The sequence below is a fragment of the Telmatherina bonti genome (assembly GCF_933228915.1).
Source record: "Telmatherina bonti genome assembly, chromosome: 20".
Lineage (NCBI taxonomy): Eukaryota > Metazoa > Chordata > Actinopteri > Atheriniformes > Telmatherinidae > Telmatherina > Telmatherina bonti.
This window is the reverse complement of record NC_136618.1, coordinates 1,605,248-1,618,685: the sequence shown is the minus strand read 5'-3', so window position 1 is coordinate 1,618,685 and position 13,438 is coordinate 1,605,248. Positions and strand designations below refer to the sequence as shown.

Genomic DNA, 13,438 nt, shown 5'->3' with positions numbered 1-13,438 from the left:
GTTGGTTAAACTTTCGCCAGACTTCTGTATCCGCTCTTTCCCAACAGGTGGAGCGCACAGAGAAAGTGCAGAACTGCCTCCACCCGAAGTTTGCTAAGAAGTTCCTCGTCGATTATTACTTTGAAATCGTTCAGAAGCTCAAGTTTGGGATTTACGACATCGACAACAAGACGGTTGACCTGAGCGATGACGACTTCCTGGGGGAGCTGGAGTGCACTCTGGGCCAGGTGAGGTGTTCCTCTGGTCCCTCTGGGCCAGGTGAGGTGTTCCTCTGGTCGCTCTGGGCCAGGTGAGGTGTTCCTCTGGTCCCTCTGGGCCAGGTGAGGTGTTCCTCTGGTCCCTCTGGGCCAGGTGAGGTGTTCCTCTGGTCTCTCTGGGCCAGGTGAGGTGTTCCTCTGGTCCCTCTGGGCCAGGTGAGGTGTTCCTCTGGTCTCTCTGGGCCAGGTGAGGTGTTCCTCTGGTCTCTCTGGGCCAGGTGAGGTGTTCCTCTGGTCTCTCTGGGCCAGGTGAGGTGTTCCTCTGGTCTCTCTGGGCCAGGTGAGGTGTTCCTCTGGTCTCTCTGGGCCAGGTGAGGTGTTCCTCTGGTCCCTCTGGGCCAGGTGAGGTGTTCCTCTGGTCCCTCTGGGCCAGGTGAGGTGTTCCTCTGGTCCCTCTGGGCCAGGTGAGGTGTTCCTCTGGTCCCTCTGGGCCAGGTGAGGTGTTCCTCTGGTCCCTCTGGGCCAGGTGAGGTTCTCCTCTGGTCGCTCTGGGCCAGGTGAGGTTCTCCTCTGGTCGCTCTGGGCCAGGTGAGGTTCTCCTCTGGTTGCTCTGGGCCAGGTGAGGTGTTCCTCTGGTCGCTCTGGGCCAGGTGAGGTGTTCCTCTGGTCCCTCTGGGCCAGGTGAGGTGTTCCTCTGGTCCCTCTGGGCCAGGTGAGGTGTTCCTCTGGTCCCTCTGGGCCAGGTGAGGTGTTCCTCTGGTCGCTCTGGGCCAGGTGAGGTGTTCCTCTGGTCGCTCTGGGCCAGGTGAGGTGTTCCTCTGGTCGCTCTGGGCCAGGTGAGGTGTTCCTCTGGTCCCTCTGGGCCAGGTGAGGTGTTCCTCTGGTCCCTCTGGGCCAGGTGAGGTGTTCCTCTGGTCGCTCTGGGCCAGGTGAGGTGTTCCTCTGGTCCCTCTGGGCCAGGTGAGGTGTTCCTCTGGTCTCTCTGGGCCAGGTGAGGTGTTCCTCTGGTCCCTCTGGGCCAGGTGAGGTGTTCCTCTGGTCCCTCTGGGCCAGGTGAGGTGTTCCTCTGGTCTCTCTGGGCCAGGTGAGGTGTTCCTCTGGTCCCTCTGGGCCAGGTGAGGTGTTCCTCTGGTCTCTCTGGGCCAGGTGAGGTGTTCCTCTGGTCTCTCTGGGCCAGGTGAGGTGTTCCTCTGGTCTCTCTGGGCCAGGTGAGGTGTTCCTCTGGTCTCTCTGGGCCAGGTGAGGTGTTCCTCTGGTCTCTCTGGGCCAGGTGAGGTGTTCCTCTGGTCCCTCTGGGCCAGGTGAGGTGTTCCTCTGGTCCCTCTGGGCCAGGTGAGGTGTTCCTCTGGTCCCTCTGGGCCAGGTGAGGTGTTCCTCTGGTCCCTCTGGGCCAGGTGAGGTGTTCCTCTGGTCCCTCTGGGCCAGGTGAGGTTCTCCTCTGGTCGCTCTGGGCCAGGTGAGGTTCTCCTCTGGTCGCTCTGGGCCAGGTGAGGTTCTCCTCTGGTTGCTCTGGGCCAGGTGAGGTGTTCCTCTGGTCGCTCTGGGCCAGGTGAGGTGTTCCTCTGGTCCCTCTGGGCCAGGTGAGGTGTTCCTCTGGTCCCTCTGGGCCAGGTGAGGTGTTCCTCTGGTCCCTCTGGGCCAGGTGAGGTGTTCCTCTGGTCGCTCTGGGCCAGGTGAGGTGTTCCTCTGGTCGCTCTGGGCCAGGTGAGGTGTTCCTCTGGTCGCTCTGGGCCAGGTGAGGTGTTCCTCTGGTCCCTCTGGGCCAGGTGAGGTGTTCCTCTGGTCCCTCTGGGCCAGGTGAGGTGTTCCTCTGGTCGCTCTGGGCCAGGTGAGGTGTTCCTCTGGTCGCTCTGGGCCAGGTGAGGTGTTCCTCTGGTTGCTCTGGGCCAGGTGAGGTTCTCCTCTGGTCCCTCTGGGCCAGGTGAGGTGTTCCTCTGGTCCCTCTGGGCCAGGTGAGGTGTTCCTCTGGTTGCTCTGGGCCAGGTGAGGTGTTCCTCTGGTTGCTCTGGGCCAGGTGAGGTGTTCCTCTGGTCGCTCTGGGCCAGGTGAGGTGTTCCTCTGGTTGCTCTGGGCCAGGTGAGGTGTTCCTCTGGTTGCTCTGGGCCAGGTGAGGTGTTCCTCTGGTTGCTCTGGGCCAGGTGAGGTGTTCCTCTGGTTGCTCTGGGCCAGGTGAGGTGTTCCTCTGGTCGCTCTGGGCCAGGTGAGGTGTTCCTCTGGTTGCTCTGGGCCAGGTGAGGTGTTCCTCTGGTTGCTCTGGGCCAGGTGAGGTGTTCCTCTGGTTGCTCTGGGCCAGGTGAGGTGTTCCTCTGGTTGCTCTGGGCCAGGTGAGGCGTTCCTCTGGTTGCTCTGGGCCAGGTGAGGTGTTCCTCTGGTTGCTCTGGGCCAGGTGAGGTGTTCCTCTGGTTGCTCTGGGCCAGGTGAGGTGTTCCTCTGGTCGCTCTGGGCCAGGTGAGGTGTTCCTCTGGTCGCTCTGGGCCAGGTGAGGTGTTCCACTGGTCGCTCTGGGCCAGGTGAGGTGTTCCTCTGGTCGCTCTGGGCCAGGTGAGGTGTTCCTCTGGTCGCTCTGGGCCAGGTGAGGTGTTCCTCTGGTCGCTCTGGGCCAGGTGAGGTTTGGCGGACACACAGTGGCCATCAGACTGAAAGGATGTCGCTGCAGATGAAAATATCGTTGCTGTTTATAGTAAATCAGATCTGAAGGACCGGAGACCAAGTCATCATCCAGGAATCCAACCTGTGGATCAGCTTTTTCCTCTGCAGCCATTCCTCCCAGAAACCATGACAACGGTTTGTTGTTACAGCGGATCTTCCTCCAGCTTTGGGTCTCCGTGTGGAGGAGGACGTGTTACGGCATCCTGCTGGGATCAATAATCTGACAGGATCAGGTTTCCAAGTGTCTACTTCTTCCTCTGCTTCTTCTTCTTCTACTACATCCACTTCTTGTACTTTTATTTCTACCTCTTCTTTTACTTGTACGTCTACTTCTTCCTCTGCTTCTACTACTTCTACCTCTTCTTCTTATTCATCTTCTACTTCTTGTCCTGGCCAGTGTCCGGCCCCAGTAGACCTTCTGGCCTTCAGATCCAGTCACACCTTTCTGTCCCAGGTGGGCTTCAGGTACAGGAATGTGTCCAGAAGTATCCCTGACATATTTTGGATCAGTGCGGCGGTCTCTTGCTCACTGGTAGCTGCTGCTGCAGTGGACGCTGTGGGAGGCAGCATACACACCTGGCCACCTGGTCGCCATGGTTCCAGACCTGACCGAGACCCTCCAAGTCGCTTCCCAGAGCGACTGGCAGCTGCCAAACCCCGATGCAGAGCTACCAGATGACGTTCCTGACTGGGATGAACCAGGAACAACCTTTCTGTCCATGTGAGACGTTGGAGAGGAACGTCCAGAGGGTCTAAAGCTGCTCGGTCCGAACGCAGGAGAGTAAACAGCCAGACCAAAAAGCAGGCAGATCCAAGAAACCTTTCCAGAAAGCTCCATCATCATGTTTCCCCCAGAACACCTCCTCCTCCTCTTCCTACTTCCTCCTTTCAGAAACCTCCTCTTTCAGAATAAAAGCTCATTATTTGCACGCAGACTGTGCAGGACTGCAGAAGCTGCTGTGTAATATGAACTCACATGTTTCCTGTGGCGTGTTGCGGGTGTGTCGTTCTGCGGGCTGAGTCGTCTGCTCTGCTTTCAGATCGTATCCAGTAGGAAACTGACCCGGCCGCTTGTCCTGAAGAACAAGACGCCGGCGGGAAAAGGGACGATCACGGTGAGGAACAGGCGTCTTACTGTCAGACCTTTCCTGTTTACTTCTGTTGGTTTATGCGGTGGGACTTTATCAAAGAAATGAGTCAAATTAATCACTGGCTTTGTAAGTAATTTATCCCATTTTAATCTCAAAACAATATTTGCTCCCAACTTTTTTCATTTAAGTGGAATTTAGTGGAGGACTGAACAAAATACAATTCTTATTATAAACATTATAAACTCCGGTTCCATTAATGTCTGAACAAAACGTTTATTCACATTTTTATTCAAAACGGTAGAAAAAAGAGAAAATATCCCCAAACAGATCTGAAGTTAATCAGAGATTTTATTTATTTATTTATTTATTTATTTTTTTTCCCACTTAAGTCTTTATTAATTTTTTTAGAAATAAAATATAAACATATACAGAAGGCAAACCAGTGCCCCTTCGATGCATAGATTTACATTGTGTAAAATAACACAACATTAAAAGAAGAACAAACACACAAAGTGAGAGCAACAAAAAAAAAAAAAAAAAAAAAAAAAAAGACAGCAACCAGTATTGGAATATACAGGTATATACGAAGAATAGCAATAAATCGAATCGGCACCCATGCATTTTTCTTCCTTTTTTCTTCCCTTCTCCTTCTTTTCCTCTTTTTTCTTCCCTTCTCCCTTTTCCTTCCCTTTCTTTTCTTCCCTTTTTTTCTTTCCTTCCTTCTTTCCCCTTTTTCTCCCTTTTTCTTCTTTTCTCTTTTTCCTTTTTTTCCTTCTCCTTCCCTTCTTTTCCCCTTTTTTTCTTCCTTTTCTCCCTTTTTCTTTTTCCCTTTCCCTTCTTTTCTCTTTTCTTTTCTTTCTCTCCCCCTCTTTTTTCTTTTTAAAATGTGTTCTTTGAAATTTTGTAGGCAATCCATTTGTCCCATTTTTCATGAAATTCACCCTCTAAGTCTCAAGACATAAGTCCTTTTCTCCATGGTGAAAATCTCCTGAACGACCTGCATCCACTGAGTATGGCTGGGCGGTTCAGGTTTTAGCCATCGCCGTGTTATTGCTTTTCTTGCGGATACTGGTCATCCTTATTTACAACATCAGAAAGATAGCCAAGATACAATGTAATGAATGTCAAAGGAATGGGGTATTTTAACATCTCGCACAAAGTTACGTGAACAGATGTCCAAAACAATTTAATCTGTGAACAATCCCAGAAGATATGAGTATGATTAGCACCTATAGTGCCACACTGCCTCCAACACATTTGCTGACAGGATAATTGTTTACTTTTAATAGATGGCGTAATAAAGAACCGAATAAAGTTTTTCCAATTAAACTTTCTCCATTTTAAAGAATTTGTAGAAGACTGAGATAGCTCACAGATTTTATGCCATACCTCATCAGAAATTGTAGTAAGTGATTCCTTCTCCCATGTTTCCTTGATATACAGAGTTGTACGTTTTTGACAGGACATTAAGCTCAAATAAAGCTTAGATATAATTTTACGTGTTTTTTGTTGGTACGCATCGCATATTGTCTCTAAAACTACATGAGATACACTTCCTTTTACTTTAATTTCTTTGTTATAATATTCTCTTAGTTGTAAATACCGAAATAAATCCTGATTATCGAGACCAAATTTGTCCTTCAAATATTGAAAACTCCTCATCTCACCATTATTAATCAAAATGCAAAATGCTGTAACACCCTTATAGTGCCAATACCTGAAGGTTGAGTCATACATTCCTGGTTTAAAATCCTTGTCGTACGCTGTCCATTTAAATATTTTTCTTTCCTTTTTCAATTTTAATTGTCTTAGCACACTAAACCAAATTTCTAAAGTGAATTGTGTAATTGGACTTAGTATATCTTTCAAATTAATTGGTATAGAATCTTCACCTATAATTGTTTGGATGTTATGTCCCGGAATGCATGCCTCAATCTCTTTCCATTTTGCTAGATAGCCAGGATCGCACCAGCAGCACAAATACCTCAGTTGTGCTGCATAAAAGTACATTTTCAGGTTAGGGAGGTTCATGCCCCCTCTATCCTTTGGCAACTGTAGTGTTGCGTATTTAACCCTGGCCCTCTTACCATCCCAAATAAATTTTGATATCAACTTATCCCATTCTGTAAATTGTTCAGGTGGTATATTTATCGGGAGGGATAGGAACAAGTAAAGAAGCCCGGGGAGAATGCTCATTTTCACCACGTTTATTCTATTGCTGAAGTCGAGTGGATAGGTGGACCATCTTTGAATATCCGTTCTAATACTTTGATCAATTGGTTTGTAGTTAAAGTCGTATAAAAGTAGTGGATCTTTAGACAGGTATACACCTAGATATTTCATTTTGTTGGCGTTCCACTTTATATTATATTTAAGAGTGATGTCATTTGAGGGTGAGTGGTTGAAAATTAATATTTGGGTTTTAGATATATTCAGCTTGTGTCCTGCATGGGTGTTATACATTTCTAGAAGGTTCATTAGTTTAGGTAAAGATGTGTTGATATCCTCAAGATATAACAACACGTCGTCTGCGAATAGTCCAATCTTTTGTTCTCTATGGTTAATTATAATGCCCTTTAAATCATCTTTCTGTCGTATCGCCTGAGCCAGCGGTTCGATGTATAAGGCAAAGAGGGTGGGACTTAGTCCACATCCTTGTCTACATCCTCTACTGAGTTTGAATCGTTCTGTAAGTGACCCATTCATTTTTATTCTAGCAGTGGGCTTAGTATAAGTTGCTTTTATACACTGAATAGATTGAGTTGTAAGGCCAAATTTTTCTAATGTTTGATATAAAAAATCCCAATTTACTCGATCGAAGGCCTTTTCTGCATCAAGGCTAATCAAGGCTGCTTTAAGTTTTTTGTTAGTTATAGTGTGAATGATTTGTAAACTTCTTCTAATGTTATCTTGCGTTTGCCTGCCAACTATGAAGCCAGTCTGGTCTTCGTCAACGATGTCTGAAATAAATGTTTCAAATCTTTTAGAGATAATGGATGTGTATAATTTGTAATCCACATTTAATATTGATATTGGCCTATGATTGCCACAATTTTCTCTATCTTTATTTTCTTTGGGGATTAGGGAGATAATTGCTTCCTTCCATGATGGAGGGGTTTTGCCTTCCTTATGAATATAGTTTAAGGCCCTAAGAAGAGATGGCTTAAGTTCTTCCTTGAAAGTCCTATACCACTCACCAGGGAAACCATCACTGCCAGGGGCTTTATTTGCCTTCAGTCTACTTATTGCTTTGTCCAGTTCTTCTGGTGTTATTTCAGCTAATATTCTGTTGTTTTGTGCTTCTCCTATGCATGGAAGGTCTAATTCGTCTAAAAATGTTTGATGGAGTCTTTATCAGGAGCGCCTTCTAGTGAATATAAGTTGCTATAATACTGATAAAAGGTTTTTTCTATTTCTCTTGGTTCTGTCTGTAATTTTTGCGCCGTAGGATCCCTAATTTTAACAATTGTTGAGTCTGCTTGTTTTTTACGTAATTTTCGAGCAAGTAACTTTGTTGACTTTGGGCCAAGTTCATAATATGCCTGCTTTGTATATCTGGCTTTTTTTTCTACTTCATCATCCAAATATTTTTCAAGTTGCAATTTTAAATCTTGGATTTCTTTTTGAGTTTTTTGGTCCTTTTTTAATTTGAATTTATTTTCTTTTTAAATCTTGAATCAATTTTTTATATGCTTCTATTTTTATTTTCTTAAGGTGCGTTGCCTTAGCTATCAATTTTCCCCTTAAGACTGCTTTCATTGAGTCCCATAATATTGATGGATCCACTTCTCCATTATCATTGTCTATTACAAATGTGTTAATTTCCTGCTCAACATAGCCAACAACTGATTGGTTATTCAATAGGCCTACGTTTAGCCTCCATAGGGTACTTTTGGGATCATTCTCCAAACTGATGTGTAAATAAATTGCACTATGGTCCGAAACATCTGCGACCCCAATCCTACATTCTTTAACCCTATAGTAATCTTCCTGTCTCATTAAAAAGTAGTCTATTCTTGAATGTGCCAGATGTGGCACTGAGTAATATGTATAGTCTCTCTCAGTAGGGTGAAGCCGCCTCCACACATCCACCATGCCCACTTCTTCCAAAGTTATGCTTAGTAGTTTCGTAATATTTTTTTTGCTCCTGTTTTTACTTGTAGTATCTAATTTATCTAATCTAATTCCAGTCCCCTCCACAAATACAGATCCCTTCTGCTTCAACTGTTACATTGTTAAATAATGCTTTGTAAAATCCTCCATCACTTTCAGGTGGCGCATATATATTAACTAGTGTCATCAGATGGTTTTCAACTTTACCCTTCAATATAAAAAATTGACCCTCTTTATCCTTTACTTCTTTAACAACCTCAAATTTTATTTTTTTTTGATAAGAGTGTTGCTACCCCCCTCCTATGACTTTGTGAGTAAGAACTATAGAAGACATTGTAACCAAATTTGGCAAGTTTTTCATGTTCCTGAGGCTCCATGTGTGTTTCTTGAAGCATCACAACATGTACATTGTCTTTTCTTATCTTCTTCATCACCCTTGCCCTTTTAACCGGATTACCCAGTCCGTTGACATTCAATGACATTATTCTAAGTGTTTGACTCTGCATAAAAAAAATGAAATAAACTAAGTTGGTTGCTTATCTTACAAATAAAGTAACTCTCAACTTTTAACACAAACATTGCAATTGAGAACGGTAATAGAACTAAACTTTGAGTAGTAATACAACAAAAAAACAATTGAGGGGACTCCCAAGCTGGGGCATTATAAATCCCCTCATTTTCATCCTCAACAGGTAAGGGGAAAGGCCTCTCTTCCCGAGAGGGCCCCCTCCCAGAATCAGTGAATAACCCTATCAGAGCTTTTCCACCAATTCCACCTTGGCGTCTTAGCTTACCCAAGTCAGGTTATATGAATCATGTATTAAAACAGCAGAACTAAGATATTAATCAGTACCTTAATGCAGTTAAACATAGTGTCTTTGGAGCATCGTTTGTACCTATGTTTTCCCACGTCCGTGTCCGTATACTCGCTGTCTCAGATTAAGTGGTGGTCTTCCACTGGAACTCAAGTAGGCGCTCCCGAGCCCGCATGGCTGTCTCCTTCCCCCGGCGCCGGTGCACGCGTTGCCATGGCGAGGTCTGCTCCAGTCTTCTGGTCGCTGAAGGTCCGGAGGTCGTGGCTGCTTCCTCTTCAAGGTGGTTGACAGGTAAAAAACCTCTCTGGCGCAGTTCTCTTTCGGCGTCCTCCGCGCTGTTGTACGTTTGAGGGCCGCTTTCCCAGTGGATGCGCATTCGGGTATATGGCGTCTGGAATCGAAGACCTTCTTGTATGCTTTCCGCAGCTGGATCACATCTGATGCATAATCATGGTCGAATGACAAAATCCTGTCCCCAAGCTGAATTTTCTTTTTCCATGCATTCCTGAGAATCGATTCCTTTACTCTGTACTGAAGAAAGTTAACAACGATTGATCTGGGGGGGCGTTGAGGGGCCCTTTGGGCCCAAGTGAGCGGTGGGCACTCTGTATTTGAGCATCTATCCCCTCCTCGATCAGATTTTCGCTCGCCAGAAGTTTCTCCACAAACGCAATCATAGAAGAGCCCTCCATGTCCTCTTGTACCCCATAAATCCTGAGGTTGTTACGCCGTCCTCTTGATTCCAAGTCATTTACTTTGTCAATCAATGCCCTCTGCTCTTTCAATGTGTCTTGGAGGGCTTCATTAGCCGCTGCGGACCAGCTTTCCAGCTCTTCAATGCGTGCGGCGGCCTCCTCGAGTTTTTTGTCGTGCTCTTGGAGAGTTAGCGTTGTAGTAGCAAACTGCTGGTTTATCTGTTGCCTGAATTCCGTCAACTCCCCTTTCATTTCTCGTTTGACGTCTTCCTTGAACGACGTCAAATCGGCGTTAAGCTGAGTTCGGAGACAAGTAATCTGGTCGCTTATGTCTTTCAAACTTAGCTCCGAAGCCGACTCGGTGCCATGCTCGCTTTTGTTAGCATGGTTAGCATCTCTAGAGTTTTCATCGCTTTCCACAAGTCCAGCTTTTCCCATCTTTTCTGTCATAGCTTTGCTCCTTGTTTTTGTACCCCCGCTCATATTCTGAGTCTTTTGTCGAAAACTTTGAATTATTTAGCTGAATTCTAGGGGCATTTAGCAACCTGACTTTGGGAGCACTCGCTTCCCGCGTCCATCTTGCTCCGTGGCATCGCGAGAGCCCCCCAATCAGAGATTTTTAGTCATTTAACCCTTTGTGGTCCCGCTCAACCATCTGATAAAGGTAAATCTGCAGCGACTTTGATGAATTTCTTTAAAAAATATGGAAATAAACCTGCCTAGCATCATAACCAGCTGGTTGGTTATGACACCCCTGTTTCACCATTTTTGTTAACTTCTTTTTAACATCACAGCTGTTTGCTAAAATTCTGTTAATTCTCGTCCAAAACCAACAGAAAAGCGCAGAGAAACATTTTCTCTGGTCCTTCTGTGAGTGTGAAGGTTAAAGGGTTAACTCGCGGTTCTCTCATGAAGACCACAACATGTTACTTTGATCTTTTCACATGTTTTCATCCACACGCTTCATTAATAAACATCTGACCGTAAAACAAGACGGATCCATCTGGAAACTGTAGTCTGTACCACAGGCTCGATATAAAAGGTGGGCGGGGCCTCTGTGACGTCACCTGTAGGTTTCGGAAGAGCTCATTGGGCGGTTCCTGCCGCCGCCATCTTTGTCGTGAAGGTAAACCAGACCTGTTAAACAGATGTCTGCTGTCTCAGTTAACCTTGGATCCTTGTCACAGTTTGTTAAGCCTACTGTCTGCAATCTTGGTGTGAAAATGGATCAGGAACTTAAATTAGACAAACAAATTAGTGCTGTGGTGAAAGCAAGTTTTTTCCACCTGAGACAGCTTGCAAAAATAAGGTCCTCACTCTCAAGACATGATTTTGAAATGTTGATCCATGCTTTTGTAACCACACGGCTTGACTATTGTAACGCCCTGTACTGTGGGATCAGTCAGTCCTCTCTCGCACGGCTGCAGCTGGTGCAGAACGCTGCAGCGCGTCTTTTAACTGGATCTCGAAAGTCTGACCATGTTTCACCAGTTTTGTCTTCCCTTCACTGGCTCCCTGTCCGTTACAGAATTGATTTTAAGATTCTTTTATTTGTTTTTAAATGCCTGAACGGTCTGGCCCCTCGCTACCTGTCAGACCTGCTGGTGAGGTATTCCCCTACACGCTCTCTGAGGTCCACAGATCAACTTCTGCTTGTGGTTCCTAAGACGAAGCGTAAACTGAGAGGTGACCGAGCTTTTTCTGTTATTGGTCCCAAGTTGTGGAATAAGCTGCCCCTGTACATTAGACAGGCTGAATCGCTTCTTGTTTTTAAGTCTTGTCTGAAGACTCATTTTTTCTCTTTGGCGTTTGACTAATTTAAAGGGTTGTTTTACTATTAACAATGTGCTGATGCCCCATTATGATGTAAATATGTATGTTTTATTGTTTCTTCTGTACAGCACTTTGGTCAACTTTGTTGTTTTTAACGGTGCTTTATAAATAAACTGGATTGGATTGGATATATATGCTGGATTTCTTGTTTTTCTTAACCAAACACACTTTGCAGTGGTTTGGAGGTACTTGGCTGAAAAAATATTTTACAAGAAGTACTGTGTTGCAAAAAGGATGAGAACCGCTGCATTGAACCTATAATGGTTTTGTAAACATGTTTATTTCTGCCGTAAACAAGTTTATTTCTGCCGTAAACAAGTTTATTTCTGCTGTGAAGTTGGTCTTTTTAACATGGGAGTCTATGGGGATTTGCTCTGTTTTGCAGCCCCTAGTGGATGAAGGGGGAACTGCAGGTTTTAGCTTCACTTTTTACTACCGGAGGCTCCGACCATCTTTCATATTCGGTCTATGGTTTGGATTGGCAACCAGTCCATCCAACAGAAAAGGAATATTTGTGTCTCTTCTGTGTTTTTTTTCTTTATTCTCTCTTTCTTTCTCTTTTATTCTTTATCCTTGTTTGTGTTGCAGATCAGTGCAGAGGAGATAAAGGACAACAGGGTGGTGAACTTTGAGGTGGAAGCCAGAAAATTGGACAACAAGGTGATTCTGTCTGAAATCTGAGTTGTTTTTATTTACAATAAAATCTGTTTGTTGTTTTATTCTGGTTTCTGTTCTCTGCAGGATTTCTTTGGGAAATCTGATCCATATCTGGAATTCTACAAACTGACAGAAAGTGGAAGCTGGCAGCTCGCTCACCGGACCGAGGTGACCCAGTTAACCTGTTGATGTGAAGGCAGCAGCCGGCGTGAGGCCACTCTGGCCGCAGACGCCAACGCTGACAGGGTGGCTGTGAAAACCGCCCGCTGCGAGCTGAATCTCTAACGCAGCTGCCTGGCAGTGTGTGTTCTAAAACATTCTGAACGATGTAGCCGCATGTCACGGCAACAAACAGCCACGTCATAAGAATACACCCACAGACGTGGGGTGGGGGTCTGTGTGTTAATCGTTGTGGAAAATAGATAACAAAGGAGATAACAAAGAGATAACAAAGGAGAAACACATAAATGTAGAAATAAAAAGTGTAAAAATAATTACCTGTAAATAAATCTAAATGTAAGAATAAGAATAAAGTTGGTAAAAAAAAAAAAATAGATGAATAAAAGGGTAAACTAATCAAACATGTAAAAATTACATTTATTTTTATTTATGACAGAGTTGATCCTCCATCATAAAAGCTTACAGGCTTTTTCCTTCATGAAAAAACTCAGCATTAAAAGCTGCAGTTTGGATTCTTTCTGCTTGTATTACCATCCTTGAATAAGGAATCAGGAAGGAGGCAGATCTTCTTACAGCTCTGTAAATACCTGTCTTTTTAATAAACATAAAGTATTAGAAGTAAATCTGCTGACATTACCCACTGAGGCCTGTCTAATGGTTCAGTTCTCTGCTTACTGGTCCATCCATCCATCCGCCCGCCCACCGTCACTTATCCGGGGTCGCGGGGGCAGCAGCCTAAGCCCAGACTTCCCTCTCCCCAGCCACATTTGCCAACTCTGCGGGGGGATCCCGAGGCGTTCCCAGGCCAGCCGAGAGATATAATCCCTCCAGCGTGTCCTGGGTCTTCCCCGGGGTCTCCTCCCAGAGGGACGTGCCTGGAACACCTCACCAGGGAGGTCCAGGAGGCATCCTGACCAGATGCCCGAGCCACCTCAACTGGTTCCTCTCGATGCGGAGGAGCAGCGGCTCTACTCTGATCTCCTCCCGGATGACTGAGCTCCTCACCCTATCTCTAAGGGAGAGCCCGGCCACCCTGCGGAGGAAACTCATTTCAGCCGCCTGTATACGAGATCTCCTTCTTTCGGTCACGACCCACAGCTCATGACCATAGGTGAGGGTAGGAACGTAGATCGACTGGTAAATCGAGAGCTTCGCCTTCTGGCTCAGCTCCTTCTTCACCACGACAGACCGGCGCAGAGTCCGCATTA

The 13,438-nt window shown here is 45.8% G+C and overlaps 1 protein-coding gene across 5 annotated transcripts in view; it reads left to right on the top strand.

Moving 5' to 3' along the window:
• The window catches only part of LOC306770785 (copine-3-like), a 40,341-nt gene that overhangs the window by 8,902 nt on the left and 18,001 nt on the right, over positions 1-13,438 (top strand). For all 5 annotated transcript variants that reach the window (XM_079259732.1, XM_079259728.1, XM_079259730.1 and 2 more), the window contains exons 3-6: positions 48-227; positions 3,887-3,961; positions 11,982-12,053; positions 12,135-12,218. In XM_079259732.1, coding sequence (XP_079115858.1) covers positions 48-227; positions 3,887-3,961; positions 11,982-12,053; positions 12,135-12,218 — 411 coding nt within the window. The remainder of the gene's footprint in view (positions 1-47; positions 228-3,886; positions 3,962-11,981; positions 12,054-12,134; positions 12,219-13,438) is intronic.